At 40.1% G+C, this 23,123-nt stretch overlaps 1 protein-coding gene across 5 annotated transcripts in view; it reads left to right on the forward strand.

Annotated features, from left to right (window-relative positions):
- The window catches only part of PKIB (cAMP-dependent protein kinase inhibitor beta), a 53,730-nt gene extending 40,749 nt beyond the window's left edge, over positions 1-12,981 (forward strand). For all 5 annotated transcript variants that reach the window (XM_038130841.1, XM_038130837.1, XM_038130838.1 and 2 more), the window contains exons 2-3: positions 7,623-7,797; positions 11,581-12,981. In XM_038130841.1, the coding sequence (XP_037986769.1) occupies positions 7,650-7,797; positions 11,581-11,666 (234 nt within the window). In that variant the 5' untranslated portion in view covers positions 7,623-7,649 and the 3' untranslated portion in view covers positions 11,667-12,981. The remainder of the gene's footprint in view (positions 1-7,622; positions 7,798-11,580) is intronic.
- Positions 12,982-23,123: the final 10,142 nt, after the last annotated feature.

A 23,123-nucleotide genomic window follows, 5' to 3' on the forward strand; every position in this document is an offset into this window, starting at 1 on the left:
CTGAATGGAAAGAAGCACAAGCTTCTGTCCCTCACCAATTTCATAATGGAAAGGTAACTCACCAAACCCACTTCTACCTCCAAGGGACACTCTGGAGGTCTTAATGTGAAATAAACAGGGACTTTTCTCCCTGGAAGGGTGCTGTCTGCAGGGCAATGAAAATGCAGTTCTGTCCAGAAGCTCTTGCTGGAGCTGCTTGTTCTTCTGAGGGACACAATATCAGTCTGTAAAGGTTGTCACAAATATTACATATTTGGTGGCCAAGGTGTTGTAGCACATGTCAAATTAACACAATAATTTATCTCCCTCAAAAAAACCCTGAGAAGAAAGAGCCTTGATGTAGTAAACATTTTTTAAGTTAAAAAACTAAACAACCTGTTATACTGTTACCTAGCTCATTTGCTGCTAAGCATAGGGTCTCCATTGTGCCCATCTCTCTACTCATCCTGCACCACAACTAGTCTCCTGCAGTGTTTCTCAGAACTGACCAAACCTCTTCCTCCCATCTTGCTTGCCTTCCAAAGAAACTCCTCACTACTGATTTTGCTCTTCTTCCTCAGTAGGGTTCCAGAGCTCTCCTTTCTTTCCATGTACCTTTAGCTTCCCATGTAATTTCTTTGTCTCACATAAACCCTCAGGTAATCTTTCTTCTCTACACAGAAGCACAGTTACAGCTCCCCGTGGTTTTTACTTCTCTGTCCATCTTGTGCTCCAAAGTTTTCAACCCTTTGTCCCCACGTGTTGCTCGCAGGAAATTCCTCTTGCTCCGCAACTCCTCTTCTGTAAGCACTTCCACAAGGACTTCCCTTCCTGAGAACATGCTGTACATACAGGTACACTCAGATTCACTCTGAGCCAGATGGAAACATCCCTCATTCATGTCAGTAAGATCTCAAGGAGATTTGGGCCTTCCCCAGTGAGAGACTTCGGGTAGACAGCCATGTTGATTACATGCATGGGATTGTTCCATTCCCATATATCTGCTAAATTCTAAATTCACCTTCTCACAAAGGCATTTTACATTTCACTGGGCTGATTCCTTTACTGGAGTGCATTGTATAAGTGGACTCCAGTGTGCCTCAAGCTCTTTGCTTGCCTCAGTTTTCCCAGTGGTTTTGTCAAATAGTTTTCTTCCACAGAGCTGGCAAGTAAAGAACCAAATCCCTCACTGCTTGTAACAAAGAAAACAGATTGACATATATATGCTGGTTTATGTAGAAGACTTGTCTGTGTTACAGAACTGTTTGTGGGATGTGGGGGCAGCAGATATCAAAGTAGAGGGAAAAACTTATTTGATGTTTCCCTAAGGAATTCCCAGTTAAATGGCTGAGGAGAAAGGATATTGGAGAGGTTGGGGGATACTCATTTCCTTGTGTGCCTTTGAAATGGAAAAAGGTCATAGGTAAAATTGAACTGCAATGTTGTAGTTGCAGGGACTCTGCAAGGCAAGATTAGCTGTAAAAATTATTTGTAATTCTGAAAATGCTCCTCATATATATTCCTGAAAGTGGGCAAAATTCTCTGCAATTTCAGGCCAGATGCAGATTCTAAGAAAGGATTTAGCAGGTTGGAATTGTGTGGCTGATCTCACAAAGTGGTGTGTGTATTTGCAACAGGAAATGCAAACTCTGTGGGGATGAATGGACAAAATATAAGAGGAAGAATTAGGTTGGTCAGTTGATTTGTTACCACTGAGCTTCATTTCTCATTCCATAGTAGGGGATGTGTTTGATTTCTTTCCAGCATGGCCCATGAGTTAGAATTGATCTGTGTTTCCCATGAAGTTGACTAACATTTATGTCAGTCATTGCTCTTGGTCACTCACAGGCATTTGGAAAGTGACATGCTTGGTTGCCCAGTATCGACTGCCTTCAGCTAATGTCACTTCATTTATTACTCACTGCAGATAACTTCTGATACAGTTGTCAGTATCATGACCCCTTCTCCTCTCTCCTTTATTTTCTTTCACAAGGAGAAAATGGTGCCATTATTTAGAAGTGCTATTGGTTCTGTAATGTGTTCTCCTGTGCATCAGAGCACTGTGCACTCAGGGGTCAGATGCAGCTCACAGTCAAGCTTTCTCCTCTGTACATGTTTGTAGAGGTTGAACTGCAGCATTGGTATCTGCACATTCTCCAGAAGCTTAAAGGCAGCGGAATCAATCTTGTGTTGCTTTTTTTCCCCACTTGTCTTTCACATGAGTATAATATTGGCTTAATGGAAGTGATCCGAAACTTCAACTGAAAGTTCAAAGTGCCATTTTGAGGATAAAATAAGTTCTATAGCTTTGGCTAAGTTTTTCAGATTCTGTGCCCTAAAATGATGGACTTCTGAACAAAAGAATAAAGATCTTGGGTATTTATTCAGTGCTTCTGAGAGCAGGAATTGGAGGAATGGTGCAGTCATGATATCCCAGCATGACCACTTTAGTATTAAGAAGATCATGTACAGAAGCCGTTTTTGCACACTATTGATAAGGATGTTGCTTCTAGTGCAAGAGTGTAGAGCAGGTCCTGTAACCAGAGCAGAAGTAACACACAAGACCTTTGTGTAAAATGTCTGTACAGCTGAGTACACTGCAAAGAACCAAAAGGGAAAACCTGTTATACAATATACCAAACTTTCAAATTTCATCCCAAAAATAACTCATGTTATATGGCCTGTAACAGACAGACTGAAACAGCTGTAGAAGGAATGCTTCTTCACTGTAGATTTACTGAGATGGGATATAAGTAGTTTCCCTGCATAGAAACGACAAAAAATTTTTCTGAGCACTTTTTTTTTTTTTTTAGAACAGCCAACATTGTTGGTACAGGAAACCCAAATCATCTTTCTAATGTGATATAATAAAAAGTACTCTTGTTTCTAGTTTAGTGATACATTAAAAAACCTGGAAAGTAACATAATTTACTTCTTTTTCATTAGTGGATAACTTCTAACATTCATATAGTTAGCTATATTGCTATATTGCTTCTGCATACTCAGAAATGTGTGATTTCTTATCCTAAGCCCTAAATAAAATTGAGACCCCTGTGTTTGGATATACATATGGTAAAGATGTATTGGTAAAGATCACTTGCTTATCTTTCTGTGTGCTTCCCAGTAGTAGGGTTGCCAGTGTGTAACAAATGTTCCTGATGTGAAAAAACACATAAGAGAAATTTTTCTCATCAAATTTATGAGCGTGCCCAGGTTACTGTTAGTCATCATCATAATCTCTAGGCTGTCTTCCTTAAACACATGGATGTTCCTAGGTGTTTTTTTTTATCTTTTCTGTGGTCCAGAAATGCCTCAGGATAAAGCATAAGGATTATGTGAGCATGTACAATGAGAATGTTCCTATTTTGAGACCTTTGGTAAGAGGAGACAAAGACATGAGGATGCAGCTGCAGCAGAAGTGGATGTGAAAGCATGGCAACTGCATAGCAAGAAGATGTGGTTTTCAAATCAGTTGCACAGTGGAAAGCACTTCATTCAATATGTTTTCTGTTCTCCTTACTTAGGAAGTTTTGAACCTACAGGCTTCTGGGTTAGAGGTACATGGAAAACACTCATTACAAGTAAATAAACTAAACACCACTTGAAGGACTAAAGTTTTTACTGAATATATTAAGCTGGTGAAATGCATCTTACAGGAAGACACCCACAAGACACAGAATCAGTCAGTCTGGTTCTGAAAGTACTACTTGGCTATTGAGTTTTTCATCTGTTTTGTGAAAGGATTTCATGCTTTCCAGGTTTTTTTCTGCTAAAGGGCATTCAGAACAAACACTGTTTGGGAAATATAGCTTTCTCGGATAGCACAGGCAGAGACTATTCATAAGTTTTTGACAAAAGTGCCTGAATAGCAAGGAGTGATATGTTTGGTCTTTCAGGCTCCTGCATGGAGTGGAGTTGCCACAGTGCCAATGCTGAGAACCTTTTGATATTTATTGAGGAATAGTTTGTCCTTCCAAGCAGAACAAATCTGGTGTTTTGTCTGTGTTAGACAGTAGAAAGATCAGAAGCAAAATTAGGTTTCACAAATACTGAAGGTGGTGATTTATCTATTTTCTAACAGATAAGAGTGAAGAAGTGACAACACTGACATTAAATGTGGACTGTGGCACCTGCTACAACTGAGCACCTTGAAGCATTATTTCCCTTGATTCTCAACACAAATTGTTTCAGGAGAATTATTTGTTCTTTTCCTGTCATTTATGTAAAGAAATTCTCACCAGATTCTGAATCATTTCCCCCCAAAGGGATGGATGTGCTGTCAGCAAAAGAAGACTCAAAGATTAACAAACTAGCTGTCTTTTCGAGAAAATGCCACTAGGAGTTTACTTGCCATTTTTTTGTCTGGGGACATTTACCTGAATATAGATCATTAATTGAGTTTTGCTTTTGGCTGTAGTCAGTTTTCACAAGCAGAGCATTTCCTTCCCCTCTGCACACCTGAGTCATCTGTTGTGCATTCTGGGTGATCCTACAGGCATTTCAGAGGCATATATGAGAGGATTAATCTAATGCTCCCAAAACCTCCTTAACACTGTCTTGGCCCAGTAATGAGCTGCAAAGTTAGTCCTGGTGATGGAGTGCTAGCTGGGATGCCAGCCACAGCCTTCAGTCTCTTAACTGGTAGAGGAGCCCTTCTGGGATGTGCACCTGCCTTCCTACTATTGACCCTCTGCAGACAGCCTCCATCCCTGCCCAGCTCTTCTTTTCCACCCAGTTGCCTCATACTTTTGGTGGACTGGGCTTTTGCTATTGCAAAAAGGGAACTGGGGTAGTACAGAACTTTGTGATTTGGAAATCTGGCACTGTTCTTTTGGAACTGTGCTCCATTAGTCTGGTGAGCAGTCACACAGGAGAAAAATGACAACAGTAATTTGGAAACTCAGAGAAGCAACTGCACACAGGCATTAGCAACATGTGAGTATCTTTATCTTGGATAAGGCTAGAGCAAAATGGGTTCAGTGAAGCAGAAGAAGATGTTGGCAGCAGGAGGAGAAGGAGTGGATTTGAGAAGAATAGACGCTGTGCACACTGTAATTATTGTTTACTCTGTGAGGAGGCATGAATAATACTATGCTTAACAGATGCAAGGAGATGCCAGAAAGGTAGATATTTTCCAATGAATGTGTTAAGAAATGCAATGGTAGAAACACATGAAGAGCAGAGAAACTCTGTATCCTTACTTGGATGTAGGCCTTAGAAAATACTGATAAAAGAGAGCCTCAGAATGAAATTGAAGAAATCCCTTAGAACGTTAATGAACAAAATGGCATTTCTCTCAAGTACAGCTGCAAGCTACTTTGAATAATGTCTGTCGTATGTTGGGAGTTGGGCTTAAGTTTTTCGTTATATAGACCTATAAATGGACTTACATTTTGTAATATCAATTCTAAGCCTCTTGGGGTAGTCCTTATCTTTCAAATGTACTTAGAGAACATGCTGTGCTAGTGTAGTGTAGATAGAAAAAAAAACAGGTAAAAATGTTTAATGGTAAATGTTATGTATATAAAGGATGTATTTTTAGATAGCTAAATTTGAATTATGGCCACCAGACAGATGGATAATGATCAGCTGATTTTCTGTCTGACAGATGTTCTAGATTTGTCTAGATTTGCATACTTTTTTAATCAAGTGCATAAATCATAATTCACTTACGTGGAGGCACGTCAGACTGTGTCCTTCATCATCTTCCTGGGCTGTCTAGTATTATGCAGTGAAGGGAGATTACATCAGAGGAGAAAGAGATGTGCTGGAGAGGAAAGGGAGGGCTTTGAAACAAGTGCAGAAGTGCAAACTGTACTGCAGACTGTACTGCAGAAGAGAGTAGCTTCATATGGCATGAGTTGTAGACCAGATTTTCTCCATTTAAAAAGTAACAATTTAGGGGCCAAAAGATCCATGCAAGAGAGAAAAGTGGGGAGGGGAAAAGTCCCAATGCAGGCTTGAGAAAGTGTGTTTTGATGTTAATGTCATTCTGTAGATCTTACTGAACAGCAGTCTACTCACAACAGTACTTTTGGCTCTACCATATTAATGAGATGAAATTCATTATGAGATGAAATGGGCAGGAAATGCAAGCATGCTGGTATTTTGGCATTGAGAGTAATTTTAACAATTTTACTAAGCAAAAGAAGACCCCAAATGTTTTCTGTTCTGAAGTGTAATTTACATTCTCTTTACTTGCTGTGGTGAGCATATGAGGAAAAGGATTTAGGACACCTAGAGTTTAATAAATATGAACACCCCCAAAAAGCCATGAGACTGTATATATAATCATGGATTCATTCTCCTTCTTTTCATATTTCGTGCCAAGTGCTGATCTCACACTGTGATAGTATAATGCTAAATCTAACTTCTTGAATGCTGGATCCATGTTGATAGATTTTTACTAAAAACATCATTTTGCCCATGTATAGTTTCAGATGGAAAAGTTTCATTTGGATTTGACCTGTTTTCCTGTAGAACAGGAGCCTTCTGCTAAATCTCCAGGGAGACCTTTCACTTACTGCCCTTGGTTAAAGCAAGCAGCTTATTTGCATGTTCAGGTCACCTTTCAGACTTAGCAGTCCTACCTGTGCCTTTGTTTCTTGTCAAGAAGCATTCATTTCTTCTATTACAAGGTACTTAGAGATACAAAGAAGGTTATTTCTTCTTGGTTTTGGATTGACACAGATGAAAGACACTTTGATGAAGAAGAGAAAATGTTTGTGGTAGAAATGGCAGGTCAGCATCAATAATCAAAGTTCTGCCTCTCCTTCCTGCACATCAGAGCAAATAATGTTTGATATCTATTTGTATAAATTTTTCTATCCATGAAATGAAGGCAACAATATTTTCCAAGCTTAGCAGAATTTTAAAAGGGGGACTGTGATGCTCTGCTTCTTATGTGAACAACACTAACATGATTGACACTTTCCATACCCAGTTTTTAGTCTAAATACAGCCAGTTGTCAACCAAAAGCCGACAGCCTTCAGTCAGACTGGTCTGCAGTACCATCTGTATCCCTTCCCACACAAAATGTTGACCATATTTACACAGAGACAACATTCCTGCTCCCACGTTGCAAACAAAACTTCATTCATATAGAGCAAGTAACTATTGTTTTGAATTGAGTAATGGATATCTAATTATTATAAATTGGTCTGTTAATTATCATGTAAATGTGTAAATTATTGTATTATAGACTTTTGTGACTGCTAAGGGCAGTTTTCACACTCTGTGTGCCACTTGCAGCCAAGTATTCTGCTTGAGATGTTCACACTTCATCTGTTGATTGTGACCATGCAGACATCTCTGAGCCTGATTGAAAGCCCAGTGTAGTCCGCAGTTTTCCCTTTCTGGCAGAAAGGGCTGGCTGTTGCTGACCCTATTCACAGGTTTCTTGTCAGTGTAGAGTTGTTCACTATGCTAGTCTGATATGCAAATGGCACGGTAAGGACATGCACAGACAGTCTTCCATCTTCTTCAGGGGAAGAAATAAAGATTAAACACTCAGTATTGAAATGTATGGTTTTTAATAACAAAAGAACCATTGGGCAAAGCCTCTGGCTATTGTACCATTGAGCAGGTGATTAGCATCCATCAGGCTACAGCTGTTTTCTTCTTCTGTTTGTTCCATATGCAGATGTTGCTATGAGGAAAGGAGTCAGCAATGACTGATGTAGAGCCTGTGGTCACAGATTTTGCCTCATCAGGACGGTCAGGCCGCCGAAACGCCTTACCAGATATCCTGGGCTCTCCTGCTGGTGCTGGGACTTCAGACTTGCCACACAAACTGGCTGAGCTCTCTGTTTCAGAAGGTAATGGCTGGGCATTCAGAAAAGGACATTTATATGCAGTTGTCCTTTGCTGCTTTTTTTTTTTTTTTTTTTTTTTTTTTTTTTTTTTTTTTTTTTTTTTAAGACTTCCACCACCGTGCAGTTTTGATACTAGTACTACTATTCCTTTCATCATTTAGAATTAAATTCAACCTTCCAAAGCAGTTATCACTTGTGCCTCCTGGTAAGACAAGTTAATATTAACCCATATCCATCCACAGATCCACAGTTAGCAGCTTAGCAGCTTAGGGAAACACCTCCATGCTGGGAACTGAATTCCAGTTCCCTTAAGCGTGAGAAAATATAGTTGTATGTCCGGGCAACTTGGAAAACACATCACTCCAGCTATAAATTCTAGTGTACTACTGCACTGAGATAACTTTGCATAAGACAGCAGAGCTGTGCTGTTAGTACAATGACAGCTCTCAGAATATACAGGCAAATACATTAAGAGTAGTGTTTGTAGTATTTTACTCCTGCTTAGTAGGCTTTCAACTTTGCTATCTGAGACCAGTGCCCTATTTTGCCATGTCCTTTAATTTGATCAGGTGCTCTGTTGATATAGCACAGGTCTAATCAACACCAGCTTTCTCAGTTTGTTTTTTTTTTTTTACTTTCAGAGTGACTTCAGAGGAATTTTCAGATTCAGAAAAATCTGATTTCTAGTGCCTAAGAAACAAAAAATATGGACTGGCCCTGAGCATGGTCTATCCCCATTTTTTTTTAATCTGAAACAGAATTTTTTTCAGAAAACCTGCTCTTCTCATGCCCATCACTGCTGCTGTTGTGATGCCACCACAGAAGATGGTCCCACATCCAGGAGCAGTGATGGTGTGAGTGCAGCAAAGGGGAAGGCAAGCCTGTCCTAAGGTGTGAACGGTCTATGAATCTGAACTGAAGTAGATCATTAAAGGGATTCCTAGTCTCCAGGGTTGCATATCCTCCTTTTACATTGCCCAGAGAAATTACAGGATGCTAGGTGAACAGCCTCCTAAAGCACCGTAAAGGCCAGGGGGAAGGATTTATTTGATCTCAAATTGTTGTTATTTTGGTGATTTAATTTATAGTCATGTATTTGGGGTTCTGTAATCTAAACCCCACACGGGCCTATCAAAGGACTGCTGAGCAGGCAGAAAGAACATTTCCTGGAGGAGTGAGAAGGGCAGAATGACCATATCCTGGCTTGAACCAGGAAAAGTGAGGAAAATAAGAATCTGAATGGATTCTGGAAGAAGGTATTATTTTGTCTTGAGGAGACATTTTTCCCTATTAATATGAAAATTATGTCCCTACAAAACAAACAGGAAAGAGTGCAAGTCTTTTTATAAGAAAACTTATAGCATGGCATAAGATAAATATCTAGCCCTCCAGATGACACACCAGTCCTCCTCTCCTGGTCTCCATCCAATTCATTAAGAAGAAGAAATTGAATACAGCTATGTTAGTTTTAGCAAAATGTACTGATGCTTTCTTAGAAATACAGGACCAGCACTGCCAGGATTTGAGGAACAATTAAGAACATGGAATTGTCCTTGACTTTTGTCATTGATATATAGCTGTGCCCAAAGCATGTTGGAAGGCAACACATTCTGTTATCAGCAGTTTACAGTAGTGATAATAGGAAGTGAATACAGAATGCAGTTAGGTTCACTCTTGACAGCTTGGGTGCTTTCTGGAGATGGGAATTCCACAAGTATCAGATGGGAATTTCAGCTTCATTATGTTGTAAGTTAAAGTTTTGATGAGACAGCAAGCAAACAAAGGAGAATTCATCAAAATGGAGAGACAGTTTTGAAGTTCAAATGTGGTGGCAGGGAAACAGTTTGTTTGTGAAACATTTGGGACTCTAACAGGCATTTCTTTTGCCTATTTCTGACTTTAACAATAAGTAGTTTGAAAAGGAAAGTCATTTGCAGCTCAGAACAAAGAAAATAGATAAATGAGAAAAGTAGAGAAGATGGAACATGTGGCTATATAAAGTATGCCCTATTTTGTTGCTACTCTCAAATTCAGATTCAGTGAAGATTATGGGAAATGGCAAGGAGGACTCTCCATCTTGTTTCAAATTTAGCTAATGTTCATTGGATCATACATTTTCTCGTTCTAAAATGCTGTCAGTTACTGTCATAGTGAAAAATCAGGAACAGGATGTGCTAATACTGGTTTAGAAGAGAAAAGAGACTTTGCTCTATTTTTTTTTTTTGAATACACAAGGACCGTACCTGTATGTTACAAATGTCCATGTACTCTGCAAGCCTCACAGAGCTGATGTTCTTGTGAGATAAACGGAAGATATTCTGGCACCAGCTACTTACCTTGGAGCCTAACTCTGAAATGCAGACCATCTGTATCATGCCTGATCCTCCTCTGGTGGTGTGTAAGGTTTGGCGTGCTGAGACTTTCCACAGGTGGTCTGGAACCATGTTGAATAGTTGATTGGTGTCACTGGTGATCCAAAGGTTGAAGAGGAGGCTGCAAGAAGTTTGAGAGCAAGAAGCTATACTGGTCTTCCATATTTGGTAACCCATGTTAGGGCACCATTCTGCTGATAACACTCAGCAGCTTAACTAGCGTGTATTGCACACCTAAGTGCCACCAAGTATGAAATGAGATTTCCTCTAACAAACTGTTTTCCTCTGCCCTGTCTGGAAGACTCCACTGATGTTAGATGTCCAGCCTGCACAGAAACAGCCAATAGAGGAGATTGCTCTATCTCCCTTTCCACAACAGTGGTGTGCTACATAAGGCTGGAGGGTGTCAAGTAACTCAGTTCTTTATTGCTATAGAACTCCAAAGCCTCTGAATCTCTGAGCAGACTTAAAACATCGAGCAGTTTCTGCCAAGGGCTTTAGCTGATGAATTGTGTTCAGCATTATATTACTGTGATATGTAAAGACCAAGATATATAACTTTTTTGGGTGTTTCTGATATTTTATAGCAAGTGAGAAACTGTACCCCTTAGATTATGACTGAAGGAGGAGATGAAGGAGTATGAAGTAGAGGACTGTTCAGCCAGATGTGCTGAGCAGGCCTCTCCTTGTCCCCAAAAGCTATGGGCTGCTGTAGATTTGGGTGTGCTATTACCACTGGTGCTACCATGTGGGGCTTGAAGGTAATGTGAAAATTATTATTATGGTTTATAAGAAAACCAAGGCAAGAGGAGTTTCTGCTTCTCAGTGAGTAAACTTGATCAAAAGAAACAGCATGGAACAGTACATATCATTATATGTACCAGAGACACTGGGGAGCTTTTATTTATACCAGTCATGTAAGCATTCTACTCTAATCTGTGGAAAAGTGAACTTCCAACTCAGAGTAACAAAAAATCCCCTCACCTTGTGAAGACAGGGTAAATTCACGTAGGTATTTCTTGTCAAAGAAGGTCAGACAGAACACTGGCATGTCCATAAACTGAAATATTATATACCTGAAACCACAGAGTACTCAAAGGAATGCAACATTTTAATTTGATTTTGGAAATGACCCAGAAAAAAAAATAATAACAGTAATACAAAGTCATTCCCAATCTATTTTTTACAGCCAAATGCAGATTGATCAGCGTAAGCAAGAAGTGGGCAAATCAACACCAACAGATGCCTCTCAGAGTTCTTTATCTCTTGAGTTAGTCTCTCTTTCTAAAGCACCCATGACTGCAGTAGTAAAGAGCCAGTCCAAACAGAGATGATCAGTGAACCCAAATAAAAAAGCATTAAAATACCTGTGAGAATGTGTGTGGTATAAATGTTTATTTCTGTCTCTGTTTAGATGCAGGAGCAGAGGGTGGAGAAGTGTCAACATCCAAAGCCTTGCTGGAAAGTCAAGAGGCAGAAGGAAAACGCAATGATTCCTAACACCTAAGGACTCCTGGGTTAATGAATCCCACCAACAGATTTCCCAGTTTCCCTGTGTCAGCCCTTCTGAAGTGTGGTAGCAACTTTAGCAGCACAGACATGACTTTGCAACACACTTGTACCTAGATGATTATGTGGATGGCATACAGCTCTTTCCACTGTCATCCTTCTAAAGCACTGTTCTACATATCCAAACAGGAAGAAAACTAAAGAATGTATCTCTTGTTTTCAGTTTTCTCTCTTGTTTTGGTTATAGTATCATCCTAACTAATCTTCTTTGACAGTTCCAATTAATATACCTGCCAGGAACTAATCATTGTTTCAAAATAAAAATCCTGTTTCTTAATTTCCCAAACCAGCTACTTTCTCTCTGGCACAGAGGTGTGTTCACTCCCCACAACATGATATTAAGCATATATTAGATTACAGACATTATCTGTAATTTATCTCCTGAGATTTTTGTTCTCATTAGACAAATGTAGATGGCTGTGAGAAAAAAACCAATTACATAAAATAAAATTTTCTCCTACTCCTGTCAGCAGAAGGTTTTATTAAGTACATAAACATCAGTGTTTGTTTTCAGACTCTCCTTACCTCTATTTGATAATGGCAGATCATCTCAGTTCTCCCACTCTTAGCAGTCTCGCCACTTCGGCCATTCGTTTTCATGCTGAATATTGTAGCTGTTCATGTGTACCTAAAGTAAAGTAGGTATGTTTGTATATGATGAAAATTGTTTAATCTCACTGTGGAAATTAAATATCTATAATCTTTTCTGTCTTTGGTTGATTTCTTAATGTTTCTCCTGTAGGACAATATTTAAAGTCCAATAATGCATATTTCTTTTATTTCATCTATGTTATGCTTTGTTGTCTGCTGACAGTGAAGATGTTTCAATCATTGTAATTTTTACAAAGATTTTAGGCAAAGTTTTTTCTCTGCCAAAAGGACTTGTTTTGTTTTGGCGATCATGCTCCTGAAAATACTTGGCACTCATTCCCTTGTTGTAGGAGACTTAAGATTCAGGTATAGACATGAACCTTCACGATTCCTTGGGCAGCAGGCACTTATCATGAAAACATCAGAAAACAGCACAAGTACAGCAGTACATCATGAAAACAGCAGAAGCATCTCTGATGGGTACATCCCACATGTGACTGGTATTCCATCTGTGAAATATGTGTATAATCTAAACCTGGCAAAGAGCTTGTAAGAGCTCAGGAGAGCTTGTAAGGCACAACTTTCATTCCTACTGTGCATTTACTCATACCCTAGCTTTTGGGGACCATTCAATAAAGGATCCAGTTTAATTCAACTGAACTGACAATTAGTTCCCTCCTCTTAAACCTCTTTTCATTTAACAAGTGCAACATCCCAAATTTTTTTCAGGTTTGGAAAGGTAAAATAACTTACTCCACTGGATCAAAACAGGTGGCTTTAGAAAGTCTGAGAGTGTGAACTAGAGGACCAGAGCTGAAAACCACAGTGGAGAGGGACTAGGAGGTAACTGTATTTGTGGTACACACTCTTGTTCTGGGTTGTTGTCCCATTCTCCTATACCAGCCTCCATTATAGCATCACAGTACATAAAAATGGTAAAACAGAAGCAGCTGTCGTGATCCCATCAAAATTAAGTATATGAGTATTACTGAAACATAAGTCCTTATATACTTTGCTCTTTGGGTCATGGCCTGTATCAAATTCTGCACTTCTTTCACAGTTGCAGCACTGGATATATTTAGTTTCTTCTCTGATACAATACAGACACTGAAATTTGGGTTACATGAATAGATACTTTAGGTACTTTGTTAATCTAAGGTAGTTTTAAATTTTTTGTTATAAAAACACCAATTATGAACCAGCTCAATTTAGCAAATTATTCATGTGCTAAATTCTATGTAAAAAGACTCTAATCTATAACTATACACAACTGCTCACAAATGTATAATTTACAACTAGTCAAGAATGCTCAACACCCTGGGGAATTTATTGTAAGCATTCAGATGTTTACTTTTTACTTGAGCTATATGAACCTGTCTTTGAAAATATGTTGTGTATAAAGAAGAATTTTAACAGCAAATTTGAAAAATTGCAGTAGTAAAAACAAAAATTTAAAATGCAATTTAAATAAAAGCAGGATGAACATTTTTAAAAGATCTGTAATATGTTATATATGTATTATCTAACTGCAAATTAACCAAGTTACAAATACAGAAATGCTTCTTTGGCATGTGCATGTATGGTTTGTGTCTAAACAAGTATTAGTCTAGACTGCATGAGAGATCTCTTTTCTAGTTAGTTGTAGCAGTAAGAATATTAACTAATGCCTGGATTTTACCAAATTTCTTTGGTTATGAGCCAAATGCATATTTCTGACCAGTATAAACTGACTCACAAACTGACTGATGTGGGAGACATTGTACTGTATGTACTTTGGTCTTTGGAGCAGCGTTTATTAGTTGTGCATGATTCTTGACTCAGGCAGAAGGGAGCTCACCCCTTTAGGCTGTCTGGGGGGCTTTGTGCCATGCTGTCCAGTCCTCTGGGGCTTGGGCAGAGTTACTGACTTAAGCACAGCTGAAGTTGGGGAAGCTCTTGTTCATTTTCTTGTTAGTGTCCTGAAGGCAGATAATAGTCCTACTAAACTTTGGCTGAGTCTGTAAAGAGCAAATTAAGTGCTTCTGAATATGTTTGACACTGAGCCAGCTTATCCAGTTTCAACCATTATGCAGGCTGTACCAACCTCCCTTAGTTCAACTAATGGGTAATTGATAAGAGTGCATTCTCTTGGTTCACATGGCCACAATGTAATGGCCCTGAATCAACTGGATATTTTAAAACATGCTTAACTTTAAATGCAGACGGGTTTCACAGCAGTCAATAGAACTACTTAGGTGCCTAAAATTAGGTACATACTTAATTACCTTGATACATGACAGCAGCAAACTTCTATTAAGGCTAATCTGGTATTGTAATGCATTAATCCCAATTTCCATTCCAGCAAGTTTGGTACAGGTAACAGCATCTTTTTCATCATCTTACAGCACTATTCTAGGCCTTCATAAAGCAAAGAATTTCATTTTAGTACCAAGCAAAACAGGTAACTTTGTTGTCTCCATATTTTAGAACATAATTGAGCAATTACCCATTCTTATCCACTCAGCATGTTAAAAAAAAAAAAAGGAAGTACCCTTGTAATTTTATTATGCACATATAAAACAATTTACATGTTTTGAATATATAGAAAAATTGCCTTGATGTTTTCCAGATGTCACTAAGAAATTATAACTGCACTTGAGTGCACAAGAGAGCAGTGGCTATAAGAGGCTTAAACTACACTTTACCACTACTAGCATTTTACCTGCCACCATTAGTAGGCTAAATATCCTTTATACATCACGAACATAAAGATGAATACTTCAAGATTTAGCAAATTAATATTAGTTCATCTTCCTCTCTTCTGTCTGCTAGTGCTCTGTGTGTGATAAAGTCCGTGAAACAGAATTGAACAAAGACTTCTCCATGGATTTCTCCATGTGTGTTCAGTAAGCATAAGCCCCAGAGAGCGGTGAGTGTGGGTTGGCCTGGGTCCAGACAGTGCAGACAGGTGGGGCTGAGCCCACCGGGATCCCAGGGCACTTGCTCTGAAGTAGAAATAGCAAAGGCTTTAACTGTCCTGCCATCTAGTGGGATCCTGAGCCTACCAGGTAGGCTGTGCAAGGCAGTGGGGGGAGACACGTTTAAGAAACCTCACACCCAGCTGCAAATCGGGCTGGTGAGAGGCAGAATGTCTCTAGCTGATCCAACACGTTCACTTCAGGAGTTTTGCTATGGGTCCAGAACCTTGGTACCTCTGTATACAGAAATCCATGTGATTGCAAGCATCTTGTGTTTCAACCCATAATCTCTTACTGTAAAACAGGTGTCCGAGTCTGGCTTGCAACCTGCCTTTCTTTAGGTGCCCACTCTGCGATTTGGGCTTGGGTGCAAATCCCACCACAGATTACTGTTTTGACCATTTTTAGGGATAATTGTGCTTCATCTTCTCAACCTGCAGCTTTTCTACTTTCCCTGGTTATTAGCAATGATTACTGAGAACTCTACTGTCTTGGTTTATTTCCCTCTTCAGCCCAGTGGGGACCATCCCAATGGATGTAAGCAACAGGAAGCCTGAAGGCCACCACTTCATCTTGGCATGTGCCACATCCTGATGCCAGATCTCTGGATTTTAGTGCAAGACTTACATTTGATGAATAGTCTTGTGGGGCTTTTTGGTTGTTGTTTGGTGTTTGTTCATTTGTTTGTTTGTTGTGGGGGTGGGGGGGGGGCAGGAGTTGCCCGTGTGCTGTGGGCTTTTCTGTGTTAAACATGTTTATAATAATTTCTTGCATTGTAAATGCCCTGATGTGAGGATTTGGACAATCCCTACCAGTGATTTATTCCTGGGGCTCTGCTCTGCAAGGACTGATGCTGTAATTTGAGTGTTTATTATACAATGTATGGAAAAGCTTATCTGTGAGACTGGCTTGACCCTACTGTGTAGGGCTTTCTGTGCTTTTATTTCCAGACTCCTCGGGCATGTTTGTCAATGACACATCAACAATGTAAACCTAAAAAGAAGGGCATGTGAACTGCTGCTAATGCCCAGCAGTATTCCAAAACCAGTTTCCCAGTAACGCTCCCAGTTTCCTGAGGGCGCAGCAGCGCTCCTGATAGGCCCCGCAGCCGTCAGGCGGCACCTCCCGCGCGGTGGGCACAAGATGGCGCCCGAGCCCGCGCAAGCCACACAGCCGGGCCCTCGCCTTCCTCACAGCCTCGCCCCTGCGCTTCCCCCGGCTCCCGGCTCCCCGGGCACGGCGCGGTTCTGGTCTGCTTCCGGACCCGATTGTCCTGATCGTTGCCGTGAGGAAGAGTGGGGGCTGTGGCAGCGCCGCGGGACGGAGGACGGGACTCCCCCCGGGCACTGGCGGCAGAGGGCGCCCTTGCCCTGGCGCGGCCTTCGCTCCAGCGGCTGCTCGTCCCCACACGGGCGCTGGGCGCCGCAATTCCCGCGGCTTCCCAAGCAGGGGGAAAGGGACTCAGCAATCCAATCCTATCCCGTTCCTTCCTTCCCTCTTGATTTGTCCTCTTACTCCGTTCAAAGCTTATATCCATCTACTCCTTTCCTGTCTTCAGTGGTCAGCCCTTGCTTCACTCACACCTCAAGCCCATCCACCGTTAGTGCTTTTAACACTCAATACAAGAAACGAATCTGTTTCATTACCTCCGTAGTCACTAAAATAAGATGGTAAAAAGACAATTCATTGCTGTTCCTCTCACAAAGTACTGGGTACATTTCACTTTATCAGATAGACTCATGAGACACCCTTGAGCCAGGCTCAGAACAGCCCTTGTCTCTAACACGGAGACAGGGAAAACTTCTGTGGAAAACAAATAAATCATTATGCAAGTAGAGGTGCTGTTGCAATCTAAAAAAGTGCTGAAATAAGTTTCTTCTGGGCATCTTCTTTCAGACAGCCTTTGAACTTTGCATCCTTTTTTTTTTTTTTCTTTTTTTTTTTTTTAACATTGGCTGTTGTGACTTGAAACTTCTAGGGAGAAGGATGAAATTTATAAAGGATGAAATGAAATGCTGGAATGCAAGAAGGAGTATATTTAAGGGAGGGAAGACAAAGGGCAATGAGGTGGAGTTAAAGGCATGACAGTTGCACCATGTTTCCTCTCCACAGCCCTTCTTTTATCAGAACATCTGAGCCAGTCATGGTGCGAGGAAGCCAGCCTGGTCCTGCATCCTCCATTGACTCTGGACTCTGGATGTTTTGAGCTCTGGGTGCAAGGCTGATCAGTCACTCAAGAAAGTTTCAAAGGTCTGGAGGAAGATGCTATTAGAAGCCTTGTTTAAATATTACAAGATTAGTTAATGATTTTGACCATAGAGGGTCTGTTTTATGTTTACTGTTGCCACACTGAGGGGGAAACCTTTCATAACATGTACACATGAATGTAGGGAATTAAAGGAATAGTGGCAGTATCTATACCTCCCCACTGGCACTTAGTGCAGTACAGTCCACAAAGTGAGTCCCATGATCATCCAGGCAGGGACTACATGCCTGCTTTCCTTTCTGTGTATATCTGTACTTCTTCCCATAACAGTCTATGGATTTGGCAAAGTACGAACCCACGCTTAGCAAGTGGGATGTGTTTTTAAGTTTCCTGGTATAGATTTGTCTATTGTGACCAACTCATGTGATTCCTTGCATAATCCAGGATATAGAACTTCTCTGAATTACTTCCTGCATCATACCCAATAGCTGTGGTTGTTAGCATAGTTTACAATTTACAGGGTTGAAAAGTCTTGTAAGGCAGTTTGAAAGCTGGCCAAAAGCTTAAGTCCCCCCACAGCTAATATGCACTTCATTTTTAATATAAATTTTTGTAGGTCTAACTTTCCTCCAGTGACTGGAGTTTTGTGTGCCAGACTGGAGACCACAATTTCTCTAGGATTGTCTCCAAACATCCAGTATGACCAAAATTTTTCCCAAGCTTGTCTTGGTTATAGTCCTTATTTAAAGCTAGTTATGAGCTATTGTAACCCTGCAATGCTCAAGTTGTTCTAAAATTTTGTGTTCCAGGAAGTTTATGTATTTAGACTCATGAAAACTCAGGAATGCTTGGTCACAAACCAATATGTAAAGCAGGGATATGCTTGCACTCTTGAATGAATCAAGTTAGGTATGTAATTCCAGCTAGGTCACCCAGCATAAGGTTTCATTTCAAATGCCTGATCTGTGTCAGGCATTTGTTCATCCTTGACAGGCCCATAAATTGATAACCTAATTAAATTATTTATCAAGACTGTGGAATTCATATATTCCTCGGGATGCACTAACACTGGTCTTTGGAACTTCTGAGTTCTGTGTCCTATCAGTCCCTAGCTCAGTGGAACAGAGGAGGACCTTAGGAATATCCAAATGCAGGTAGTTAATGAGCTGAGTTTTAACTTTGTATCTGTTTTAAAAATTCAGTGGTTGTTTTCTTAAATTCTTGAAACTCAGTCAAATAAACTTGATTTTACTTCTTGCCTAAATCTCAGCTGGTACTTAGAGTGATTTCAGTATATTGTAGAAAATCCAATACTTCAGATGGACAAACCGAATGAAGGTACATTTACAGCCATTGCAAAAATTTCTTAAATTCAGCCCTGCAAATTGCACAGTTGTTTCTTGTTTTGCTGAAAGGATTTACCTTGGGATTGATTAGCTTGAGATTTGTGATACTGAACTCCAAATAGTCATGCTTATTTACGTATTTGACAGCCTCCATAGCATATCCTAAGGCTACAGAAAGAGAACATGATATTTTTGATGTATGACAACTTCAATTTGTATCTTTAACACTGTAAAATTTATATTGATGATGACAAAAATAATTCCCTCCTTTGCTATAATACAGAGTCCTTGCACCTTAATACAGAAGGCCTTTCTGCTCCATTAATATTCCCACTAGTGTGCCCTGAACACCAAATCTACAAGTCTCTCAGAATCAGCTGCAACAGGTCAAATGCAAGTCATCTAATCTCTTTAAACCTGTGTGCTATTTTTCCGTTCCTTCTAATAAGAATTATTTTAATTTAGTATGTTCATAGTATTCACATGCCTTCTAAATTTCTCTGAGTTATTATTACCCCTGAAACAGTCAGGTTGCTTATTTATACAACTTTGTTTCTTGCTTCCTTACATGTAGCCATGCTGAAGTTGTAAGTCTGGAAAGCTGATTTCTTCTATTGATTTTTTTACAGTAACTAGACAGCTATTGTAAGTGACATGCAGTATCAGGCATTTCTGTTACAGTTCAAAGGCTTTTAAATAGTTTTTCTATTCTTAAATGTAAAAGAAAGCAAAGACAAATATTAAAATAACAAAGGCCTAGTGGCACAAAATTAAAGCAACTACATCTTCAATAAATTGAACTGGGAATCAGGAGAGTGGCTGGCTTTAATGCAGGCTAATTCTTTGAGGAGAATGTCTGACTTGAATAATCTAAATGTAAGTGACACAGTAATACTAGACAAGAGATAACAACCTCCCAAATGCCTTTCAGAAGCAGAGAACACCCTGGAGATATTTCATAGCATTTGCTTACTTTAAATCGTTGTCAACCAGCTGTCCTCCCAGCTCAAACCAATCCAAATATATGTCTAATAGCTCATAATGAGGTATTAGTAGGTGTTTCCTTTCCAGGACTCTCCTAAACTCATGTCACACCAATTTGTAACAGAAGAGAGAGTCTACAAGAATGAAATGCATGATCACAGACTATTTAGTTTTTACCAATTAGCAACCAACACCAGAATTAGACCTTAACATGACTTGTGTCTAACCTTAGCCTGTCCTGGCATTATTTTGCTTGAACTTTACAGTGGCAGAAAACCTGCTGAACATGTTTCTAAGTTTTGCCCAAGATATGTCATGCTCTTAGAAAGGATATGGTATAAACATGTCTTTCCTGCTTCTGTCTGCATTACTTTGCACCTCACCTATCATCTGGTCCAAAGCTCCAGCAAAGCCCTTCCCATGGCATTTACACAGCACAAAACTGGATTCATACCGATGCTTTGTACCTGGGGCCATTCTGTGACCACATGTTTGAGAAGCTGCATAATTGGATGTCTTCTCCATGAGGCATTTATCTCTTTTTGAACTGGGATTTCTAATGATCTGTCCATTGATGGAATAAATAAACCTAGGTATTTTCTGTGACTCACCAACAGCACTGAGATGGTTTCTTTTTATTAGGGGGATCAGCAAATCTCTTAGACAGCTAGGGGACATACATGATAATTTTAGTTAAGATCATTCTACTGCCCTCTTTGACATTAGGTTTTTCTGCTGCACCAAAAACAAAATCACACTCAGCCCTGAAGAATCACACTTATCCTGTCTGACACAATAGCTACTAAAGTCTGTTCATTTCTCTGTTACACTGAGATCAAAGTTGCACAAAGATTTACAGCAGGACTTCAAACAAGCTTAGAATTTGCTGAGAATACCCTAGCATGCTGTCCATAAATAGAGGAAACTTATTTCAGCTGCACATTATTTTCAGTTTCCTTAATTCAAAAGTAGCTCCCTATATGTTTCATAATACTAAGAGTTTAAAGAAATGCCTAAGTGAGCTAGGACCCTGAATCCTGTTGGCTTTCAATGGAATTCAATTCCTAAAAGGATTCTGAATACCTACATCTGCTTTTGCACCAGGGGAGTTAGGCTCTGGTATCACTGCTGCCCTTTGTTGCACATATGGGTACAAGATGTTCTGCAGTTCCTGGATCTGCATTGCCAGAAATGTTTGAATAATGCACTCATCACTGCATTATCTGAAAGTCTTATAACATAGTATCCCCTTAACATAGTATTCCTGGCTAATCTACTACAAAGATGGTGAAAAGGTAACTGAATTGGGGTAGCTCTGCCTGCATTATATCCGAGTGGGACAGAGAAGAACTTTTACTTTTCTACAGTGAGACACTAAGCCTTTAGTGACTGGCTGTTGTGGTTAGATGCTCAGCAGTTCCTGACATAGATTGTGAGGAATCCACATATGGCAGAACCTCATGGTCAGACTTTTCTACTTCAGCAGCCTGATGAGTATCCTGTGGTGCTCCCTTCCTCCCCATAGCCCTCACACCTTTTTTTTTTTTTTTTTTTCCTGAAGAATTATTTTCTTTTGAGTACAAAATGAAGGCTGACAGCCTCATTCTCTTAATGTCTGCGAGCATATGAAGCAGGGATATAACAGGGGGAAAAGTAGCCAAAAGCAGGTTGTCTGTCCCGTATTTGAAGGCTGAAGGTTAGAGCAGTCTCACCAGATGGCCTTTGGAAGCAAGGATTACTCATTACACAGGGATATCTTGCTGCAGAATTTTCATCTTTTAAGCAGACCTTGTAGAGGGAATGCAAATGTGTCTACTTAGACTGTTCAGGTGGTGTAAAGGGTTTAGTGTAAAGGAGAATGAGTCCCTGGCTGTTCAGAATCTCCAGAGATACTATTTGTCACAGGAGTTCACAGTCTGTTAAAACCATCCAAGTGCTGACAGCACAAAAGAAACTCCAAGCTGGTATCCTGTGCAGCAACCCAAAATGCAAACCAGGTCAGTGTATTTCACACCGGGATCTCTGTTTCAGCCATAGCAAAGCATTTATGTCACTCGAGATGACTTGTACTAATTTTTGATGTTAGCGTAACTAATCAAACACAGGGCATAAGATGCTATGATAAACATTTTGAACTGTGGCTTGTCACCCCACAAAGGGGTCAATCATGTAACATTTCCTACTGTTGATTTACCCTGGTCCCAAATTATCACTAACGCGGACAGGTGGGACCTCACCATCATAAAACATGATGTGAGGACTCTGGCAACCTATTCACTTAAGAAGGAATGCGAACATTTTAACAGACCCTGTTTTATATCTGAAGCATGGTGCAAAGTGTTAAAGAATGTATTTTTCTTAAGAAATTCTTATGTGCTTCCTTCCCCTTAAGGGCGGGTCATCACACTAAGTACTTGTCTTGTTTAAATACATTGAGAAATCCTAGCAGAACAGAGCTGTCCTATCAGTGTAGGTATGACTGCTTAAATTAGGAAGCCTGAAGAGGCTGCCTCCCAACAGTTTGCAGCCCCAAGTGGCCGCAGCACTGTCGGGAAGAAGGTGCAAGGCAGAAGTGTCCTTGAGGAGTCCAGCTACCAGGGGTGGCACTGAATCATTTTCAGGAGTTTTATATCACAAAATTCATGAGGCTAGTTGTATACAAGCCCCAGTGAGCAAGACAGCACGAGCTCTCCCAGGCTCTGTGCACACATCTGCACCAGAATAATAAACAGGGCCTCCAGGGCTACTGCAAACAATATCTGTAAGAGCAGATAACTTTTTCTTGTCAGTACTGGGAGAGGAGACACTGCCAGTTCATGAGGATACTGCTAAAATAATTTAGAATTTAATATCACAGAGTCATAGAATGATTTGGGTGGGAAGGGATTATCCAGTTCCAAGCCCCTCTGCCATGGTCAGGGACCATTCCACTAGTCCAGGCTGCTCAATGCCCCATCCAACCTTAAATTAAAATGTTTAAATTAAAATCCCACCAGAAATATCTTTTGCCCTACATACAAAGAATATGCCATACTACAAGAGCCTGAAAGAAATGTAAATGATGGTTAAAAGCTAGTTTAAAAATATTAGAAAAGTATTCCTAGTTGTTTTTATTTTGTATGGCTGAACTAGGTGGGAAATTGTTGAGGTTTTGTTCCTAAATCACGTAAATTCTCTTTCAGTCCCTGAGTTTTGTTGCAAGAGCTGAAGCACTCTATTCACTATTCTGGAATCCATCCAATCCATAGGTCAGGAAAAGCTGACACCGTGGGATGTCCCACAGAGACAGGCTGCTTTCTGAAAA

Source organism: Motacilla alba, chromosome 3 (assembly GCF_015832195.1).
Source record: "Motacilla alba alba isolate MOTALB_02 chromosome 3, Motacilla_alba_V1.0_pri, whole genome shotgun sequence".
Taxonomy (NCBI): Eukaryota; Metazoa; Chordata; class Aves; order Passeriformes; family Motacillidae; genus Motacilla; species Motacilla alba.